This window comes from Trichosurus vulpecula, chromosome 5, assembly GCF_011100635.1.
Source record: "Trichosurus vulpecula isolate mTriVul1 chromosome 5, mTriVul1.pri, whole genome shotgun sequence".
Taxonomy (NCBI): domain Eukaryota; kingdom Metazoa; phylum Chordata; class Mammalia; order Diprotodontia; family Phalangeridae; genus Trichosurus; species Trichosurus vulpecula.
Window position 1 is genome coordinate 93,805,991 of NC_050577.1, and position 23,408 is coordinate 93,829,398.

The window sequence follows — 23,408 nt, forward strand, 5'->3', positions numbered from 1 at the left end:
AGAAGATACAGGTTAAAGATAGTTAGAGGCTTAAGATCTGGAAAGAACCTTAGAAAAAATTCATAGTCCAACCTCCTCATTCTATAAATGAGAATACTTGAAATAAAGAAGTGAAATGATTTGTTCAAGATAATACAAGGTAGTAGAAATAGAACTGGAATTTTAACCTGAGTCTAACTACAAATCCAATGTTCTTTCCCCTAAACCATGCTTGCCTCTATATTCTAGTTCTGAAGGAAAATACTGTGATTTAAAAATTACTTAATTTTAACTGTAGAAGGACCCGAATTTAAGACTATCTCAAAAGATTGGGTTGCATCAAGTGATACAGTGCATTCTTTTAATCCATAAGGCAAAGAAAATAGAGATAACAATGAAAAGTTCTATTTCAAAGTAAAATTATTATATTTTTCCATCAAGTGATGTTCCTAGTCCTTCTAGTGTCAAATGATTACTAAATGAAAATTTAGTAAATAAATACTAAATGCAAATCCAGGCTACCAGTCAGAATTATCTTTCTTTAATATTCAAACTATTATTTTTGTTTCAAGTTTTAAGATAATATATCCTTTTAACTTAATAGATACTCTACTACAATGTCATCCCCTAGGCAAACTATTAAGACTGGCTTCATATTCTCTTCAAGTACCTGTGTCTTAATGATTTCCTCCCATTTCCAGTACCAAAATCTACCGGAAATAATTTAGCACATGCAATTTGCACCTTCCATTCTGCTATCTCCCCCGGGGGATGGATGGATAGTTGGATGTGTGTGTGTGTGTGTGTGTGTGCGTGTGTGTAGTTTGAATATTGAAGAAAGCACACACACACACATCTCAACAAGCTCTTATGAAGTACCTATTATGTGTCAGGCATTGTGCTAGGCACTGGGGATGCTGAGACAAAAGTAGAATTGCTCCTGCACTCAAGGAGCTAATGTTCTTGCTTAACTTAATGAAACCATTTGCAATGAAACTAACCAGCCTAACACAGATTTAACCAATTCTGTAGTCTTTAGTACTGGTTTTTCTTGCCTCCTCTGGAACGACCTCAAGTTTATCAAGTGTACCACTCATTTTAGCCTCTGATCAGGAACTGTTTTGTGCTGACCATGTAAGTGCTGTTCTCTTTGGTACTTGCAAAGAAACTCATTTATGACAACAGTCTGGAAATAAAATAATACTTTGAAATGTTTACCCTACCTCTACAGATGAAATATAGCTGTGAAGGGAAACTTTTGAAAGAGATACGTTCTGCCCAGGAGGGCCTCTGGTGCTCCCAGATACTGGCAGAGCTCTTCTCTCCTAGTAGATGACATCTCCTTTCCTCTTTCCACTCCACAACTCATACCAACCTCTAGACTGGGGCAATAATTATTAACCGCAAAAGCATAGATTTAGATAGAGCTGGAAGGGACCTTAGAAGACATCTAGTTCAACCCCCTCACTTTGCTAAGGAGGAAACTGTAGCCTGAAGATGAACAATCTCTCCACAGTTCTACAGGCAGTGGAATCAGTATTTGAACCCATGTCCCCAGACTCCAAATCTAATGACCTTTCTATCACAGTACATTGTTCTTTGAGATTGCTCAAGACCTTCTCCATTCTAAACTGCTAAAGCAGTGGTTCTGTAGTTCCAGGCTTAGAACATAAGCTCCTTGAGGGTAGGAACTGTCTCTTCTTTATTTTATTTGTATTCCCAGTGCTTAGCAGAATGCCTGGCACATAGGAAGTGTTTAATAAATGCTTTCTGTGTCTAGCTAGCTAGACTTCTTTGACTCTAATCAAAAGCTGGCTGTGTTATGGGATTACATAATCACTATTTCTTCATCTGTATAATGAAAAGGTTGGACTATGGACTAGATGACCTCAGAACTGCTATCCATCCTCTATCATGTTCATGGGATGGGAAGGGGATCAGGTCTGCATGAAGATCGTTCAACATTTTCTATAAAAAATTATTTCTCAGAGTCAGACATCCTGTGTTCAAGAACAAGCTCTCAGACCCATTCTAAACACAAACACGGAAGATTAAGTCTATTATTTTAAATCAGCCTCTTGTCTTTTCCCCCATTCAATATGAATAAAAGGAAGTTTGTCAGAACGGACACCTGACTAATCATTTGTTTCCCTCTATGCAACCCCAATCCCAATGCTTCAGCATTAGGGAAGCAAAGTTTAGCAGTCAGGAATGGGGCTGGGCACTGGATATCTGTGTCCTAGTTCTGGCTCTGCCCCCAAAACTGCTAGCCAAGTCACTTAACCTTTTTGGGGCTCAGTTTCCTTCGACTATAAAACGAAGAGTGATAACATCCTGATCTGCCTCTCTCACAGAGGTTTAACGACAAAAGGGGTACAGCTGCTAGGATGCACAGCTAGGAGAGAACATGGAGATCATCACCCACATGAGTGCTCTGAAAAGTTTAGAAGCTCTAGATAAGCTGAAATCCAAAAGGAAAATGGGGCCTTTACAGAAAGGATGGAAGGCCTTTTATAGGGTAGGTTGAAGAGTGATCTCATTCAGGTGTGAATTGGACTATGTCCTCTGAAGGGCCTTTCAACACTGACGTTTTGTGATTCTGTGAGTGTATACAGGACTTATGGATAAAAGAACTACAAAGTAGTTTGTGGGGAGAAATCGCTAACATCTAGGTGGGAGGAAGTGGGAGATCACAAAAGGCCTCATGTAGAGAATGGTGCTTGAGTTGAGACTTGAAGGAAACAAAGGATTCTAAGAGGTGGGGAGTGTGATCAGGAGGAGGGGAATAGTCAGTGCAGAGGCACAAAGATGGGAGATAAAGTGTCCTGTATGAGAACAGTAACGGAAATAGTGCAGAATTACATAATTTATTAGGGGGTAATGTGTTTAGACTTGCACTTTAGGAAAATCATGTTGGCAGCTGTGTGAAAGATAGATTAGAGTTGGGAGAGACTTGAGGCAGGGAGACCAATTAAGAGGCTCTTGAAAGTGAGACATAATGAGGGCCTAGAATAGGGCAGCATGTGCACAAATGGAGAGAAGGAGATAAATAAGAAACATTGTGAAGGTAGAAATAGCCAAATTTGACAGATGACGACATTCAGGAAGAGAAAGAGGGGTTTACGAACCTGGGTGGAAGGAGGGTAGTGCCCTTGACATTAATAGGTACATATGCCTATTACAGCAATAAAAATGTATTTGGTCCAGACCTATGATTTCATTTTAGGAATGACTGATGGAGAATTTTCTTCCACTGAAACAAAATCAGTAACTCATCTGTAACTTAATTTTTGTATGGCCTCACAGCTACTATGAATCAATGGGAGAACCTGAACTCAAGGCAGGCCCTCTAACCATTTTGCCTCGCTGTCTCCTCCCCCTTCCCACACTCCTTCTACCTCCTAGGGACAGACAGTATATGTACATTTTAACGCTGATCTTCAATTACAGAATAAAAGGTTTTTCTCTCAAAGGAATTTTAAATGTCGAGGACTAGACATTTTAGGAGGTAAAGTCAGCTATGACTCTCTATAATTTTGGAGGGCAGGGAAAAGAAAAGAGAGGAGCCATTACTCATGTGATAAGTGTACTCAATAATGAGTTACTATCTACATAAGGCCAGTCCCTGGAAGAAGTCACTGGGTGCTATTTTTTTCTACCAATGTAAAACATGGGCTTTCAAGTCTATAAAATACCTGATTGCTATATTCACGATTTAAAGCCACTCACACTCACAGTATTCCAGGGCACTCATTAAATATACGGACGTTCTAGGTCTTCTTCTTTTCTTCCTTCATACTATTTCACTTGTCTCATCAGCGCTCATGAATTTAATTATCACCTCTATGGAGATGATTCTCCAATCTACTTATCCAGGTCTAACTTCTCTTCTAAGCTCTAGGACATCTTGGAATGGATGTTGCATAGACAGTTTTTTCTTTTCTTTATTCTTTTTTAAATTAATTTTGGTTTTCAACATTTACTTCCACAAGATTTTGAGTTCCAAATTTTCTCCCCATCTCTCCCCTCCCCCCACCCCAAGACGGCAAGCATTCTGATTACCCTTTCCCCCAATCTGCCCTTCCAGCTATCAACACTTGCCCCCCCCCCAACTTCTTTTATCCCCTTCCCTTCTATTTTCTTCTCAGGCAAGATAGATTTTGATACCCCACTGCCCATATATCTTATTTCCCAGCTGCATGTAAAAACAATTTTAAAATTTGTTTTTAAAAACTTTTGAGTTTCACATTCTCTCCTTTCCTCCCTCCCCACCCACCTTCATTGAGAAGTCAGGCAATTAGATATAGGTCATACATGTGTAGTCATGCAAACTACTTCTATAACAGTCACGCTGTGAAGGACTATGTTTCCCTCCATCCTACTCCGCCCTGCATTTATTCTATTCTCTCCTTTGACTCTGTCCCTTCTCAAAATTGCATAGACATTTAAAATTTGACATGTATTATCTGTCTTCCTAAACCCTCTCCCTAATTTCCCTGGTACCACTATCCTCCTAGTTACCCAGATTCCAAACCTGGGTGTCATCTTTGATCCCTTGTAGGTGTGATCACATCATCTCCTTATTTGATATGCTCCAGTAGCTCCCTACCAACTCCAGAATCAAATATCAAATACGCTGCTGGCTCTTATCATGACTTGGCCTCTTCCTGCTTTTCCACTCATAACTTCTTCCCTTCAAATACTCTGTGATCCAGTGACATTAACTTTGTTCCTCTTACAACACATCTCCCTACTCCAGGCTGTCTCCAATGCTTAAAATTCTCTCCCTCCTCATAGCTTTCATTTCCCACTGGCTTCACTCCTTTAAACTCTACATCTTGTTCACAGGAACCTCATCAATGGAAAACCTTATCAGCTTTGGTACCCACACCTCATCAATACTTCTGGCCTTTCTGATTAGTGGGCAGGAGCAATAAGCTTTAAACCTGCATTTAAGAAGGGGGCCTGCTGGCCATGCTCCTTTGATTTCTCCACTTTGCCCCAATTTGTTCTAGTACTTTCTCTCCACTACCGCACCCACTTTTCAGTTTCCTTTTGTATGTTATCTTTCCCCATTAGATTGTAAGTTTCTTGAGGTGAAACTTTCTTTCTTTTTCACATTGGTATTCCCAAAGTTTAACCGAATGCCTAGCACATATTAAGCACTTGATAAATGTTTACTGACTGACTCATATCCTTTCTCCTAGCTTTCCTCAGGTCCCAACTAAAATCCTGCCTTCTACAAGAAGGTTCTTCCAATCCCCCTTAAAGCTAGTGACTTTCCTCTAAGATTATCTCAGATTTATCCTGTATATATCTTGTCTGTACAAAGTTATATGCGTGTTGTCTGTCTCATTAAACTGTAAGTTCCTTGAGCGCAATGGCTGTTTTTTGCCTTTCTTTGTAATCCCAGTGCTTAATGCTTACCACGGTGCCTTGCATACAGTAGGCTCTTAATAAATGCTTGTTGACTTGATGGAATGTATTGGAGTAAGAATCAGATGCTCTTTCCAACCTTTATACCATATAAAATTTTTATGCAAAAATAACAGCAAGGTTCAGGAACCCCTGTTCCATAGCTATGGCCTTTAGCTACATTTGATTGTTCTCTGCAAGCAATTCGAGGTGATATTCCTTTGGCTTTAGCCAATGGCAGGCTGATGTGGTACCCAATCCAGAACTGACAACACTTTACAAAAGCTGTGAACTTTTCTGGTAATCAATCTTTCAAAGGGCATTTCTCACAGGTGACACATACTCTACCATTCATTCTTAACATTGTCCACCTGAAGTTCAGTACATGACAGAGAGTTCAAAAATAAAGTTTGACCTGAGAAAATACTGAACCTGTCTCTTTTCTTCATCCGTTCATATGTAGGGAAGCAGTGTGATGCAAGGAATAACGTGCTAAACTATGGAGTCAAATGACTCCAGATGTGACCAATGTTCAAATTCCACCTCTGACGTGGATAAGTCCTTAGAATTCTCTGAGCCTGTTTAACTAGAATATGATGGAGTTGCCCTAAATTTCTCTAAGCTCCGTCCCAGCTCTAAATCTATAATCCTATGATCTTTATACTCCATATCTCTTTCTCTCCCTCCTGTTCCCTCCAACTCTTTCCTCTTTCTTTTCCCTTTTGTTCTGATTTCCCTCACCCTCTGCTTCTCTTCCCCTAACTAGTTAATATGATGGAATTAAAGTACACATTTTATTATGTGCATTACTTAACAAATAGTTTCATGTCCCCTGTTCAGCGCTGGCTTTTAATATAAAAACTGTTTTTTTCCTTAAGCGTGGCACTTGATCCATGCTTTTTATGTGAGGCAACAAACTTTTATAGAAAAAAGAATTCACTACAGTCTATAATACATTCCAAGTGTGAAACAACAGATCTCAATGACTAAACTCTTATAAAAAACTTATGTAGGCTATCCCCTATTTATGAACAAACACCTATACCATAATCACAAAAAATAACACCTATATACACGTACATATTATTGCTCTGAAATAAAGAAAAAGATTTTACAACTTGTACACTGCCTCATGGTACAAAGTGAAGAGGCTCTTGATTACATTCTTAGCTCAACTACTCTTGGAATTCAAACTAACAAGCCTAACCAAAACATAACCAAGAACATAAATCTGTTGTAAAACCATTCAATGCATCCCAAAGTCATAAATTTAGGATTATCCACATTACTACTCCTTTCTGTCATCATGAATAATTGAAAATTTACTATATGTGTTATTTCTCAAGTAGCATAATATTTTGCATTCATCCTATTGGCAATCATAACCCTGAAAAAACTCCCCAAACTAAATGATGGTGAGTACTGACACATGATGTTGTATAAAGTATATAAAGATATAAAAGCAGATATGGGCTCTGTGTTATAGAAACTTTTAACTTAAAATTAACAATATTATGGGTACAAAAATACTTCCCTGCTGTTTTTTCTGTTAGACCCAAACCTCTAAGGTTTCCACCCTTACATCCTAGTACAGATACCAACTGCTACCAATAAGCTGAGTGGAAATTCCCAGCCAGCAATCTAGATCAACTCCAGAATGTATGAAGTCACGTAAGGACTTGAACTGGAGACACATAGCCATTTTTCAGAGTTAGCTCTAGGTCTAAGGTACAAATAGTCTTGTTCTGAAGGACCTCTGGGTTTCTGATGTGCTCAGATTAATCTTATATAGAAGATGATCTTATTTGGAATTGAGCTATTCTCTTTATGGAACACAGGGGCTCCTACAAAGTTAGGATAAAATGAAAAGGTTATCTGACATAAGACCTGGGAATTGCAACTGGAGTAGGAAGATGATTTTAAAAACCCAGATATACTTTAGTGAAACAGAACAGACTCCTCACTGGTGTGTGACCAAAAGCTGTTCCAAAATCCAAGATGATGAAGAGGTGCTCATCATTAATTCTTACTCCTTATCCTGAAGCCAGGTATCCAACTAGAGATGTCTATTTCTTTTCTGTAAGTCTATTCTTAAGCATTATGACCGAGTTTGTTTCAATGCTTCAGTGCCAGTCAACAAGTAAAGATTAAAGATGTTTTATGTGTTTAGTTTTTTATCTTAGAAGAAACAGACTGATCCTAGGATCAGGGTACTGTGATACATTCAATGGATCCTTGTTACAACCCTGTTCTCTGGATCCAGGATATGGGAAAAAGCATATTATTAAGAAGAATTTTTACAGAAAGTTAAGGTCAGATTTAAAGAAGTAATATTCACTTAAGGGGCCCACTTCACCACTATGTAGGTCTGAAATAGAGAACATAAAAAAAAAGTATTTTGTCATTTCTCTTAAAATTAAGGAGTCCAAAGAAGCTTACCAGAAGTATTTGTCAGCATCCAGCAGACAAGGCAACGCTATTCCATATTCTTTCCTTTTCAGAAATGCACGACCCTTTTCATGATATCCCATAGCTAACATAAGGGCCTAAAGGGAAGAGTGGATTGGAAAAGGCCACTTTTAATTATTATTCAAGGCAATGGAAAATTTCCACTTATATGTCTAAAAAAGGTAAAAATATATCTTCATATCAAAGTAGATTCACAACTTAATCTAAAAGTCAAATGAAGCAAAAGGAAAAGAAAATTGCTTTCTATAGAATTTATTTTAAATATTAAAAGATCTTAAGAGATGCATACCATAACAAATTGTTACATGAAAAAACAGCATTTTCAATTTAATCAGGCTCATTATGGCAGCAGCAAGTAGCCACAGTAAATATTTCTAAATTTTATTTCATGAATTAGTGAAAGCTGTCCCTTTATTCTCATGTTTTTATTTTGGTATGATGATATGTATAGTCTAAGTTTCAGATACTACATAGGAACACAAATAAAAACCTTCCAGGAATACTATAGAATCTTTAGGGAATGAATATGTTTCTGTTCTTAATCACAAGATTCTGTTTCTGGATTTCTTATTCACATCTTCACTGGTATTTCTAATCCCACTAAAAAGTTCTTTAGGAAATGAAAAAAAAAATCACTGTCTAAATGGCAAATTTTCATGCATCTGAACCTATTTTAGAATGTAAGCTCATGAACTTCGTCATGTGAGTAAATATGCTGAAGAGAATTTATCTATATAAATCACTGAAGCCCTCCACTAGATTCCCCACAAGTATAGACAATATTAGAGGAACATGCCTATATTTTGTGCTCCTTTATTAAAAGTTACAGAATTAGTTCCCACTGGGAACAGTTCCACATTACAATTATTACATGCCCTATTTCTAGGACCATGAACAGAAATCTATGATTTGATCCTATGTATTATACAGAGACCAAATGGCTAGGAAAAAAAAACCCCTCAATTTTTACTTACACAAAATCTGAGAATGAACTATGAAACTCATAGTACTTACTTTTTTTTCTGCTGGGGGTATTTTGATTGATCTGCCTGTTTGATTAGCTATTTCTAAGTATGGAGTTGTTTCAGGATCCACAGTCTCAGCTGCAACAAAACAAAAATAAACTTCCACTAGCTCAGAGTCAGCAATGGTGATACAGAACAATACATAAACCAAACTACCAAGGGCAAAGGGTTCCAGAAACTAAAAGGAAGATAAACATGGTAAGCCACTGAAATGTGCTCATGTTTTGCTGTCACCCCAATAAAAGAACTAAGTTTTATTTTTATAAGCAGAAGGTGAGAAGCAGATACCCATACGCATACCTCTCTGTGCCAGTATTTCTAGGCCTCTCTTTGTTCTCTGCATTCTCTTTTCTTTTTTGTCAGCTTCATTTTGCTCAAGTTCTACTTCCTGAAGATTTCTCCGTACATCCTCTTCTGACTGCTTGAGTTCCAGCACCAAAGCTTTCACATTGTGTGTAACCCCTTGCTCTTCCAGGGTTTTCCCTACAGAATTGGGGTTACAGATGAGGAGGAACATTCAGTCTATTGGCTCACAGACCTCCCATGAAGCTCACCAGCTGCAGGCTGTCCTTTCTGAGCCTTAGCTTCTCCACCTATTTTTGTTTTGTTGTTGTTCAGTTGTGTCCAACTTTCTGTGACCCCATTTGGGGTCCTTAGCAAAGATACTGGAATGGTTTGCCATTTCCTATGCCAGCTCATTTTACAGATGAGGAAATTGAGGCAAATGGGGTGAAGTAACTTGCCCAGGGTCACACCGTCACACAGCTAGTGTCTGAGGCCAGATTTGAACTTGGGGAGATGACTCTTTCTGACATCAGGCCCAGTATTCTATCCACTGTACCACTCAGTTGCCCCCTATAGAGTGGAGCTAATAATGTCTACATTACATATTTTATAAGATTCCTCTAAGAAATGTGCTTTATAAACTTTAAAGCACCACAGAAATGTGAATGAAATAAAAAGCATCTAGGTGGCACAGTGGATGGAACTGGAATGGAGTCAGGAAGACTTGAGTACAAATCCTGGCCTCAGACATAAACTGTGTGACTCTGGGCAAGTCAAATAACCTCTGTCCAACTCAGTTTCCTTACCTTTAAAAGGGGGGTAATAATAACACCGACCTCCCATGGTTATTGTGAGGATAAAATGAAATTACATTGTTAAACACTGTGCAAACCTAAAAATGTTATGTAAATGTTGTTGTTGTTACTAAGCATTTATTATGTGTCAACTAGCCAGAGATACAAATATAAAAGCAAAGACAATCGCTGTCCTCAAGGGATTAGCACAGTACTAGAAAGACAAGACACATATATGGGAGAAGTGGCCAGGGAAAGATATTTTGTTTTAGAAAGTTACAGAGATGATGAGTGGAATGATAGTCACAGATCACTGAGTAGATATGACTATGGTTCCAAGACTGGAAAATAGAGGAGAGGGAAGAGGGAGAAGACAGAGAGGAAATGGCCAGGAAGTGAAGTGAAATATGGCCTAAATGTAGTAGGTAAGGCAAACACCAATCAAGAAAACATTACAAATTAAATGGGCACTTTGGGAGCTACACTAACTTTCAAAAAAAAACATTATATGATCATTCTGGGATGAATGTGTTTGAATTTGCCTTGTGACAATAGTAACATTAAATAGATATTAACCTTAGTAAGTAAAAACACTAAGAAATACTACATTTTCACTGGGGAGAATTTGGCTGATTTAAAATCAATTTATTCTTTCAGTAATTCTTTTCAAAAAAGTCATCGGAATTTTAAAATATAGAAATAAATTCAACCAAGCTTTACTAAGTGGCTGGCAAAGTTCCAGGTACTATGCTAGATCCTACAGTAGAATATACTATGTTAGCCTTTGTGCAGTAAATGAAGTACAAGTGACTCATATTGCCTTCAAAAAACCTACAACTTAGTAAGGAATATAAAACATGCATATTAAGTTAGATTTAAACATGATAACAGCAGAAGAGATGGTACAAGTTAGCACAAGCAAATGATACAGTCCACAAACGCTGTAGATCCTAAGTGTATGGAAAGATACCTTCTTTTTGGAGTGATCAGAGAACACTTTAGAGAGGAGATGGAATTTCAGCAGATCTTAAAGGCTAGGGTGGATATGGATAAGTAGAACAGAGCAGAGCATAATGTTATAAAGGTATAAGGCAGAAGGAAGTTGGGAAGTGCATGGTATGTTTGAAAGAGAGTAAAGACACCAGTCTAGTTAGAAAAAAGGTTTATGTATAGTACTGGAAGATATGACTTGTACAGCAGACTCAGACATTTTGAAGAAGCTCAGATTTTATCTAAGGGAAGTGGGCAAGAACTGATAAGTTTCTGAACAACAGAATAACATGATCAAAGTGATATTTTAGGAAGCTTAATCTGGAGATTATGTGCAGGTTAGACTTGAGGGAGAAATGCTAGTTAATTTTTGCAATAATCCAGAAAATTTAGAGAGGATAAAAGTCTGAACTAGATTTCTACCTTTGGGAATGAAAATGGAAGGAAGAGATATTGTGAAGAAAGAATCAATGGGAGTTGGTAACTGTCTAAGGAAAGTGAGGATAAGATAGCTGTGAGATTGGACCAATGGGAGATGTGTATCATTGAAAGCAATAAGGAAGCAGCAGTTTGAGCCTATCAGGCAGCTAGCAGATAGGTCAGGGCTAGAGATGAAGAGCCGAGAGCCATGCAAAGAAGTAATAGCTGAGCACAAATGAGAGCACTAATGGAGAAAATGGAGAAAAAAAAGAGAAGTGCAAATGATCAGGAACTGACCAGAGAAATATCAGGAAGACATCTGGTAAAAAGAAGCAAAGAACCAGGATAACATAAGATTATGGGAAATAAAGGGAGAAAAAAAGTAGAGCTTCAATAACATGGAAGTAAATAGTATCAAATGTTGGTAAACCTAAAAGACCTTCAAGGCTATTTTTGTGTGCTTTTGTACCCCAGCACTTAGTGCAGTGCTGTGCACACAGTAGAAGCCTGATGTTTACTGACTGGAAATCAAAGCAAGAGAGAACTAAGAAAATTACACTGGATGAGAGGGTCAGGCAATCCCCACTGAGCTTCACAAGTTCAAGCTCAGTAGAGTGAAAAGGTAGAAGGCAAAAAGCAGGGAGGAATCTAGCCGCCAAATCTTCTTCTCCATGTTAGAGAAGGTCAAGATGACTTCCACGGAGAAGAAAAAGACTGAACTGAGGTATTACCTCTTAACTCACTGAGCCTCAATGGAGAGGAAAGATTCAAAGACCTAAATTTCTTCATGGTTTAGTGCTATAAATTATTTTTAAAACCGTACAGATTTAATCAATACATACCTAATTGAAGCTGCTTCTTATTTATAAATATTTTAATGTAGTTTTCTTGAAATCCAAAGGTTTCAGCTATTCTACAAAATAAAACGGATAAAAGTCATTGGAAAATACAAATGTTTATATTACATTATCTATGAAATGGATTTCAATTTTCACAAATGGAAATATAGGCTACCAGGAGTAAGTTTCAATTTTTTAGAAAGACAGAATCAGGAAGATTCTGTATTACTATTTCATAATGAAATACTGGACTTTCAACATAAGGACAGTAATGCTAAGTCAAGACCTTGAAGATGATAGCCCTGGGCAAGTCATGTAAGTTTTCCTAAGTGAGAAAGCTAAGTCATTTTGTTTTAACTGCTTTGCATGGTTATGTGGTTAAAATTAGAGTATTCTATATGTAAAAACACTTTGAAATTATAAAGTACTACATACCTGTGAATAGTTATTTTCATTATGAAAACTAAAAACCAAAAACTATCAGGAAAAGCAATTAGCAAATCTATTTATTGGAATTAAGTTTTCAGTTCTCCTTTTAAAGGTAATTTTGTTTAATCAAACCCTTACTATATATCTTAATAAATCAAAATATAGAAGAAAGTTCAGAAATTGCTGCAAGTACAATTCAATTTAACATTCATTTATAAGCAATACAAAAAATATAGACATAGGATAACTCATAAATTTGCTATCATCATCCTCATAATGACTGGTTAGCAAGAGTATTAAATATATAAAAGAACCTTCCATTTTCAACTGAAACCAACAAGTGAGTAAAATACAGAAAACATATAAACTGCTATCATGTATATTAAGATTTTCTTCAAAGGCATTTTAAAAGATAACAATCTCAAGTCATTTGAAACATAATTCAAATTAAAAAACAACGTACAAATAACTTTTCAGGGTCACTTTGGCATAAAAGTTACACCTAAGAAAGTGCCTGCATTTCACCATTTTGCTTTCATAAATTCAGTTACTAACACAAATTCAACCAGTATAAATTAGTGTCACCTAGTGTCAAAAATTGGTAACTACAGAGATTTATTATCCAAAAAAAGTCAAGAGTTCCCTTTGAATCATTTTTACCACAGATTTCTGGAATGCTTCTCATCATAATTCAGGGACCACCTATAGAGCATTATACTTTGATAGGTCACATAACTACTATGGAAGCTGACTAAAGCAATACTTGCTCCTTCTTTTAGAAATATTAAGAAAGCATCTTTAAATTATCCTGATCTGAAGCCTTTGGACTAATATCAGTCTCTTTAACTGTCAATTGTGAAACAACAAATCCTCTCCTCTTTCCAGATGAGCCCTGGAAAGGAAGATTAGTTCTTTCTGAAAGTAATTAAAGTGGTGATCAGACCAAAGTGTGCTTGACATATCCACGTGGAAAGCAACCTTTCTCCCCTTTCTCTTCCTTTCCCCCTCCCCTCGATGCTTAAATAGAATAGTCTAAATTAATAAAAATTATTTGTAGTAGACTTTGGCCTAAAACCCATAGTAAAGAATTTAAACGGGAAGAGGTTAGCTTATCAGCAGGGAAAGTTGCTCCTGCCTTTTCTTTTCATGGCAGAACCAGGCCACAAAAGAGCTAACTCAATGCAACCTTCTACTGTTCTCTCCTGGATCGTAACCCTAAATGTAGGCTAAGCAGTGGCAGATGGTGGGGGGAAAAACAGGAAAAATGTTTGAAGAATGACTGCCCAAGGCAGAGGGGAGTAATGGCTAGAAATAAGGAGGGCTGGCCTTGGTTCTCCATGCCACATGCTGCTCTCTAGGACTGTAAATGGTAGAGAGGGTGCTGATTTGAATGGTACAATTCTACACCTGGAACTACTTATACAATTACACATATGATTAAAAATAACAAAAAAAAACCCTGCCTCACTTAAAAAAAAAAATCACCTAATGTTTAAAGTGTTTAACACTCAAAAAAATGCAAATAAATAAAATAACCTATTAATTAAATTTCAACATTCCCATAAGTTGGGATCTTGGATTTAGAATGTGAAGAGACCCCTAAAGATGAGAAAAATAAGACTCAGAGAAGTTAACGACTTGCTGAAGGTCACACAGGTTCTGTTGGTGGCAGAGTCAGGACTGTAATCCAAGGTTCTTCCCGCTGAGCAGACAGCACTTTTTTCATATTACAAATGGAAAGTCCAAAATGGGCAACAGTTGAAATACCTGCCTCATACCATTTAAGAAATAGCATATAATCCAATCCAGTCTAAAGAGTATAAAAATGTACCAAGGCTTCTTAGAGAAAGACTTTCTGAACTTACTGTGATCTCAGTTCTTTGCCGGTGATGTGCAGTTTGGTTTCCAACAAGGTTTTCTTATCCTAAATATAAAATTTTTAAAAATTACAATTGTGATTCCCAGTACTGAATTTTACCTTTTTCTGATCTATTATTCTTTTCTATCAAGAAGGCCTTATATCAAATATTGTGAAATTTGTGAGACTGGATATGGACTAAAATGATAGCTATACAGGTTTATAAGAGAGCATCTAGAATACAATTCTACTGCAGTGTCAAAACTACAGCCCAAAATATTTCAACCAGACAGCTAAAAGTGCAACAATGTGACAGAAATCACAACATACTGAACTGGTACTTTAGTATATCCCCTGGTACCAAGGCAGATGATTTAGGGAAGCTCATCAATAAAATAACCAATGGGAAGGAGATTAAGAAACTATTAAAATCCACCATTCTGGCACCTAGCCAAGACCAGAATAATAAAATGTCTACGATAAGTATCCGAAACTGATGAATTGGAAACATCTCTATGGGTTTTCAATTTTTCATTACTAAAAAAAACCCTACATATTTAAGAACTGAAATAGTCAACATGCTCTGAATAAATACTTTGGTTTCCCCACTGACCTCTTTAAGGTACAATGGAAGTTCTTATAAATACTTGTTTGGTTACACATTACCAAAACACATTATAAGTGGTAGGAATATCTGTAAACTGCTTTTATCTGCAGATATCTGGCCCATGCAGGGTGTAGGCTTCCCTTAGAACTTTCTCTTTGGAGTTTCTATGTATTGGGCAGCTACAATCAGGAACAGAAGTTCCTGTTTCCATTACATTCTCTTCAGACCAGATAATGGCAGAAAACTGGCAGTAACAAGATGAGAGATAAGTTCCCCCAGTCAGGTACTGGAATGAAGGGGTAGCATTCCTTTATCTGTTCACCATTACGAGACAGCACATCTATTCCTACTCCCTCCAAACTCTCTTCTGGGAAGAAAGTGAGTCTCACCCACATGGAGAGCCATACCCTATGTGGCAGGGGTCCTAAAATCCCTGAACGGAAGCACCTATCCTTTCTATCTCTGCTTTTTCTTTACACACAGAAATCAGATTTACAAATGGTCTAATTCAACTCCCTCACATTTTACAGATGAGAGAACTGGGGACCAGAGTGGCTAGGCGACTTGCTCAGGGTTAATAAATGTCAGAGCCACAATCTGAACCCAGGTACTCTGACTCCAACTACATTCCCTTGTCCCTCTGTCTGGCTATCATGGATTCCCTTCTTTGTATTCTTAGCCTTTTTCTCTCTATTCTTTCAGTAGCTACACATTTACAACAGTGTCATTTTCTACAGTTTCCCATTGTAAAAGTAGAATATTTAAGCTATAGTGTAGATTGAGAAGTTCTTTTTTTGGTTGGCTAACATGAGAACTTAACCACCACTTGTAACACTATTTCTACAAGAAAACGTATTCCAGATTTAAACAACTGATTTAGAAACATTTGGCATACAATATGCTGGTAAATCTGGGATTTGTCATATAGGCCATCAATGGCATAAAGATCACCTTGTGGCTTTCAGTTATCTTTTTATTCTTGAGACATTGTGGCTAATTCTGTCATGATCTTTAGGAAAATGAAGGGAAACTTGTTTCGTTATTTGTTTCTGCTGTCACTGCATCACATTAAAATCCATATTATACATGCTTTTATACTATTACTCAAGTTTAAGTCACCACTAAAATTAAGTCCTCTTAAGATATTTTTCAATAAAAATGGTTGCTTTTCCAAAATTTGAAATACTCTAATGACAACTCTAGCTATCTAGATACTATAATTTTAAAATCACAATTAGCTTGAGCATTGAACAAATAATGAGCCTCTATATTAGTATAAAAGATAATTACTTACTCTTCTTAGTCTCAGAGGCAAGAATAATTCAATTGTAGCAACACCTGTGGTTTTAAAGTTTTCATTTCCTGTTCCACGTTCAATTGCTTTACATCGTATTTCTTCAATAATTTTTTCTATTTCATTTTCAGAGCATTCTAGCTTGTCTGAATATTTCTTTGCAAGTTCCTGTCAAAAATGTACAAAACATAGCTCAATGAAAAGCTGCTAAATTTTAAATGAATAATGCAACAGAGAAAAAAAATCCCCCAAACAAACCAAGAAGCTAGATATTAACAGAAACAAAGCATGCAGGAACTGTGAAATAATCAACTCTGTTGAGTAGCTGTCACTCCTAGTGTAAGATCCAGTATGGGAGCCACATTTTGAGATGTATAGAAAATTTAAGAAGGATTCAGGAATAAAACAAAAATAACTAAAGAGCTATGGCCTACAAGGAAAAGCCAAAATAACTGGGATTATTCAGAAAAGAAAGCTAAGAAATGACTTAACTGTCTTCAGTAATATGAAGGATTATTTTAAGGAAGATGGTGACCAAGTATTCTCCATCTCCACTAAGGAGAAAACAAGAGAAAATGGATTTAAATTACAGTGAAGTAGGAACAATTTAGATTATACGTCAGAAGCAACTTTCTCATCACAATAGTTCTATGATAATGGAATGAGTGGCAAAATAATTACCCAAGGAGAACTTTAGAACTGGGACAGAAAAGTGACCATATGTTTTACATTTCTGTGAAGCCAGCTTAGAAGACAGACCAGAAAATTTCAAAGTTGTATAATCCTATAATTTTCATTTCTTTTTTTTAACATTTTATTTTTCCCCAATTACATGTAAAAACAATTTTTAACATTCATTTAAAAGAATTTTGAGTTTCAAATTCTCTCCCTCCCTCACTCTCTCCTCTCACTGAGAAGGCAAGTAATTTGATTAGATTATGCACATGCAGTCATGAAAAACATTTCCATATTAGTCATGTTGTGGAAGAAAACACAGACAGAAAAAAAAAAAGAAAAATACAGTTTAAAAAAGTATGCTTCAATCTGCATTCAGACTCCATCAGTTCTTTCTCTGAAGATGGATTGCGTTTTTTCATCATAAGTCCTTCTGAATTGTCTTGGATCATTGTATTGCTGAAAATAGCTAAGTCATTCACAGTTGATCATCATACAATATTGCTGTTACTGTGTACAATGTTCTACTGGTTCTGCTCATTTCACTTTGCATCAGTTCATGTAAGTCTTTCCAGATTTTTCTGAGAGCATGCTGCCCATCATTTCTTGTAGTACTTGTAGTATTTCTTGTATTTCATCACAATCATATACCACAATTCATTCAACCATTCCCCAATTGATGGGGATCCCCTCCATTTCCAATTCTTTGCCACCACAAAAAGAGCTACTATAAATATTTTTGTACATATAGTCCTTCTTTTTGTTTTTGATCCCTTTGGGATAAAGAGCTGCTAGCAGTATTGCTGGATCAAAGGGTATGGACAGTTTAATAGCCTTTTGGGTATAGTTCCAAGTGGTTCACCAGAATGGCTGAATCAGTTCATAACTCCTTAACAACAATGCATTAGTGTCTCAATTTTCCCACATCTCCTCCAACATTTGTCATTTTCCCCATCATATTAGCCAATCTGACAGGAGTGAGTTGTTTTAATTTGCATTTCTCTAATCAATAGTGATCTAGAGCATTTTTTCATATGAATATAGTCTTAGTTACTCTTTCTGAAAACTGCCTGTTCATATCCTTTGACGATTTATCACTTGGGGAATGGCTATTTTTCTAAATTTGACTCAGTTCTCTCTGTATTTGAGAAATGAGGCCTTTATCAGAGAAACTTGCTGTAAAAAATTTTTCAATTAGGATTACTAACTGTATTTCCCTTCATCCTGTTTTTCCCTCTGTTTATCCTACTATTCTCTCTGTCCTTCACCCTATCCGTCCTCTAAAGCATTTTGCTTCTACCACATCCCCCAATCTGCTCTCCCTTCTATCAGCACCCCCAATCCATCTCCTATCCCCTTGTTCTATTTTCCTGTAGAGCAAGATAGACTTTTACATGCAACTGAGTGTGTATGTTATTACCTTTTTGAGCCAATTTCAATGAGAATAAGGTTCACATGCCCCTCCCCTACCCCATCTTCCCCTCCATTATAAAAGCTCCTTCAAGCCTATTTTATGTGAGATAATTTAAACCATTCCACCTCTCCTTTCCCCCTTTTCCCAGTACATTCCTCTTTTTCACTCCTTAATCTTATTTCTAAGATAATCATTCCTGCATATTCAACTCACACCCATGTCCTCTGACTATGAATACTCCTAACTGCCCTAATAATGAGAAAGTTCTTAGGAGTTACAAATATCTTCTTCCCATGTAGGAATGTAAACATTTTAAACTTTTTGGATCCCTTATGATTTCTCTTTCCTGTTTACCTTTTATAATGCTTCTCTTAACTTGCATTTGAAAGTCAAATTTTCTACTCAGTTCTAGTCTTTTCATTAGGAATGCTTGAAAGTCCTGTTTCATTGAATACCATTTATTCCCTGAAGGACTATACTCAGTTTTGCTGGGGAGGTAATTCTTGGTTGTAATCCTAGTTCCTTTGCCCTCCAGAATCTCATATTCCAAGCCCTCTGATCTGTCAGTAAACAAGCTGTTAACCTTTGTCTTATCCTAACTGTGGCTCCATGATATCTGAATTATTTCTTTCAGACTACTTGCAATATTTTTCCTTGCCCTAGGAGTTTTGTATAATATTCCTGGGTGCTTTTAAGGAATTATTTTCTTCAGTGTCCTTTTGTACCTCCTTTTCCATTAGGCGAATTCTGCTTTTTAAGGAGTTTTTCTCTTCAGTGAATTTGTGTATATCTTTTTTCATTTGGCCAATTCTGCTTTTTCAGGTGTTCTTCTCTTCAATGGACTTTTGTGACTCTTTTACCATTTGGTCTATTCTGCTTCTTAAGGTGTTATTTTCTTCAATATTTTTTTTTGTGCCTCCTTTATAAGGCTGTTGACTCTTTTTTGCATTATTTTCTTGCATCATGTCATTTCTCCCCAACTTTTGCTCTACTTCATTTGATTTTTTTTAAAATCCTTTTTGAGCTCGTCCAGGAACTCTCTTTGTGCTTCAGACCAATTCACATTTTTCTTTAAGGCTTTGGATGTAGCATTTTCTTTAAGACTTTGTTTTCTTATGAGTTTGTTTTGACTTTCCCTGTCATCATCACAGTAATTTTCTATAGTCAGGATCCTTTTCATTGTTTGCTCATTTTCCCAGCCTATTTCTTGACTTTTAACTTTATATTCAAGTTGGGCCCTGCTCCCAGGGCAGAGGGGGCACTGTCCCAAGCGTTAGGTTTTTTTGTGCAGCTAGTTGTGAGAGTCTGTGAGCTTTCAGTTCTTCCAAGGTGGTATGATCTAAATAGGTGTGTTTACTACTCGTCTAGCCTATGCTATGGTCTCTCAGTGACCACAAGCACTCTCTTCTGCTGTGGAACTGTGACCAGGTTCTCTACTCCCCTGAGGGCCACAAGCTCTGGCATGCTAATGCTCCTCCTCACCCTGGGTCTGCAGCCCAGGACTATGACCTGAATCTGAGTGTGGGCAATGTCATACAGTCCTGCACTCAGTGTCAGCAAAGGGACCCCAGTAATCTCCTTCTGACTAGCTGTTTGACCCCCTTACTGTCTGTGGACTGGGAACTCCAGAAATAGCAACTGCCACTGCTGACTGAGTCACCTCTCCTCCCCACTCCATCCCCACCCTGCCACCCAGGACTCCTCTGGTTTACTGGGGCCCCACCTGCACCTCACTCTCACCCCAGTGAGCCAGACCTTTTCTGTCAAGCATCTAAGTTGTCTTGGGCTGGAAAATTGTTTCACCACGTCCTTTTATGTGTGAAGTCTGGAGTCTGCCACTTGGGAATTTGTTTTGAGGTGTTATTTAAAGTTGTTTGGAGAATTTGGGAGAGCTCAGGCAAATCCCTGTCTTTTTCTCTGCCTAAATCTTAGCTCCTCCCTCTGTCAGAGGTTTTCTAAAGCAAAATTCATCCTAGTATTAGCCTAATAAAATAGAATTCTTTCTAAAGTACATAATTGTGATAGATGCCAAGTCTTGCCATGTTGGAAGCCTCAGGGATATTTATATATGCAAAAGTAAATCTCAAATTCTAGTCCTCAACAGAGGGCTACTCAAAGTAATCATTCCAAAGGTCATTCTTAGGTGTTCAGGGATACAGTACTGAGTAAGATACTCTGGTGGTCAAAAAGTTGTATTCAATTCTAATATAATAACTAATCCAGAAGTTATTTAGCCATAAATCATATAAACAAGTAAACAAAAAAAGGCCTTGGAGCAGAAGGACATTTCATGTATTTTATTCACAAAAAGTCTCTCAAGCCATCACTCTTAAGTCTAATAACTCTTATTTTAAACACAATTCTAATATGGGTGATTATCTGGATTTCCACAAAGATTTAGATGTCACAAATCTGAAGGGAGGGTGGGATCTACCAAGAAGTCACAGCCAGCTAAAGAAAGCAGGAAAACAAAAAAGGCGTAGCAGTCTAGTCCTATAGCCTGATATTCCTGAATAGCCCTAGAGTCTTCATTGCATTACAGTAGAGTGCAAAATTAGTATTCATAATGATGGCTTGGTTATCAAGTGATGGTTAAATCATGCCAAGAAGACTTTAAGATAACAAGAAATGTGTAGTATATTTTGCAGAGATTCCATTAAAAATGTTTAAAATTTAAGTTTCTCTGCTTAACAAGGTAAGTTTCAGTTATCTGTATGGAACAACTTATTTCAAGGAAAAGTTAAGTAAACAAAATATCACAATATTTAGAACAATTTCATGGATATTTTACCTCATTCATTTGGGTACTCTCTCAGTGCAGATGACAACTTATCTGCATTCAGTCCTGTTAACCACATTCTCCTTCTTGATGTCATTGAATGAGTATCAATGGAGCACTTGGAGTCAACCCCCTTTTTAAATATTTCCTCTCACAGTGGACACATGATCTTATTGAAATGGAATTTGCTCAAATAATACAGATCATAACCCACCAATGCTTTCTTATCCTTTGTAAGTCTCATTCATCCATCTCCTCTCAAAAATCTTCCATAAAGAATCTAATACATATTAAGAGGCCTCAAAGGGGCACAGTGGATAGAGTACCATACAGTCAGAAAGACTTATCTTCAGGAGTTCAAATTTGGCCTCAGACACTTACTAGTTGTGTGAACCTGGGCAAGTCACTTAATCCTGTTGTTCTCAGTTCCTTACCTATAAAATGAGCTGGAGAAGGAAGTGGCAAACCATCCCAGTATATTTGCCAAGAAAACCCCAAACAGGGTTATGAAGAATCAGACATGACTGAAACAACTGAATGCCAAAAAAGTCTTTTAACATTCTATATGCACCAGGTGCGAAAAATAAGTAGGCCATCTGAAGACTAGTGCACAAAAAAATTAAAATCCATTTTTATGGTGTGTGACAGTAGGAGCAGCTAAGAAACCATCAGTTTAAATAATTCAACAGTAACTAATTGGTACTCTACTACTGAGCTGTGATATTAATGTTAATATCTAAATTTCTTTCAGTAAGTTTTTTTAATTTTTTCTCCCCATTTCTACACCCCCCCACCACGCCAAGGTGGCATGTATTCTGATTGCCCCTTTCCCCACTCTGCCCTCTCTTCTATCACCCCACTCCCCTCCCCCTTTATCCCCTTTCCCCTTACTTTCTTGTAGGGCAAAATAGATTTCCATACCCCACTGCCTGTATATCTTTCAATATTAGTTCTTTAATAAATTGAGAGGAAACCTTAATTTTAATAACTTCTTTATACTGTTATAATTTATCATAAAAAACACAAGAGAAATCACAGACTTCATTGTCATTATAGGTGAGGCCTTACTGAAAAGATTCATAAAGTCAAGGATGCTCTGTGGGCAAAATGATGACATTAAGTGGCTCCCTGTTTATCAGCAAAACTCTAAGGGACATTCTACATTTTGCATGGTTATGATTCTGACACTCTGGTATGTTCAACAGTCACTTCACTAGATGACAGATATGAATTACTGACCAAATTTGATGTTTTATAAGAAAAGTTAATACCTTTAATACCAAACCAGCTTCTTTGTTCTCAGTTGTATATGGAGGTTTCCAAAGTTGAATTTTGTCTTCCCTTAAGAAGTGGGTCAGTTTTGCTTGTAGATATTTCTTTTGTGCCATCCTTTAAAATGCAGATGTAAAAGAACATTTTAAAGTGTAAACAGAACTTACACAGTGTGGTGGTGGCATCTTTTTGATCTGACTATTCATCCAATCAGTTACCCACCCGCAGTTAATATAAATTAGGGAGGTGTTACTTCATCTTCTTTCCTTTACAAACTTTTTTATTAGAGCTGCTAACAAGTGGTAAGATTTGTAGGTCTGAGTTTTGTGTCCTTTAGATTCCCTTGCTCACCCTCTAAATTCTTCTGTTTTCTATCTTTTTAACCCATCATTAGACTCAAATTATAATAGGAAAAGAGATATATTGCTTTAGAAAACCAAAACATTTTAGACTTCTTTCTTGAAACACAACTTTAAAAAAAAAAAACACAAAAAAATTATTTTCTACATAAAGTGCCATATTCATTACTTATTTGTTGTTACTCTCTTTTGTCAGCATGCCTACTGCTTCACAAAGTAAAGCAGTATGTTTTTAATTAGTCTTTGTATCAAAGACACAGAAGACAATATTTGGAAGAGAGGTGAAAATGCTGATAAACAGCTACTGAGTATAGAGGCTCTATCAAAAGTAAATTAGAAGCACTAAGAGATAATCTTGGTGCTTGGGTCAATCAGTTCTTTTATCTGGGTGGTTAAGGAACATCAGTGATGATTCCCAAGCCTCTCAATTTATATGCTTTTTATCCAGGTCATCCCAAAGACCCCACCCAACACTCTAAAGAGCTTTCTTTCATCCTATGAATAT

At 36.9% G+C, this 23,408-nt stretch overlaps 1 protein-coding gene across 3 annotated transcripts in view; it reads right to left on the reverse strand.

Annotated features, from left to right (window-relative positions):
• NUB1 (negative regulator of ubiquitin like proteins 1) overlaps positions 1-23,408 on the reverse strand; it is a 40,164-nt gene that overhangs the window by 11,441 nt on the left and 5,315 nt on the right. For all 3 annotated transcript variants that reach the window (XM_036759966.1, XM_036759965.1, XM_036759967.1), the window contains exons 2-8: positions 22,544-22,661; positions 16,405-16,572; positions 14,511-14,569; positions 12,220-12,290; positions 9,189-9,371; positions 8,878-8,966; positions 7,834-7,940 (exon numbers count right to left, since the gene is read on the reverse strand). In XM_036759966.1, coding sequence (XP_036615861.1) covers positions 7,834-7,940; positions 8,878-8,966; positions 9,189-9,371; positions 12,220-12,290; positions 14,511-14,569; positions 16,405-16,572; positions 22,544-22,660 — 794 coding nt within the window. In that variant the 5' untranslated portion in view covers position 22,661. The remainder of the gene's footprint in view (positions 1-7,833; positions 7,941-8,877; positions 8,967-9,188; positions 9,372-12,219; positions 12,291-14,510; positions 14,570-16,404; positions 16,573-22,543; positions 22,662-23,408) is intronic.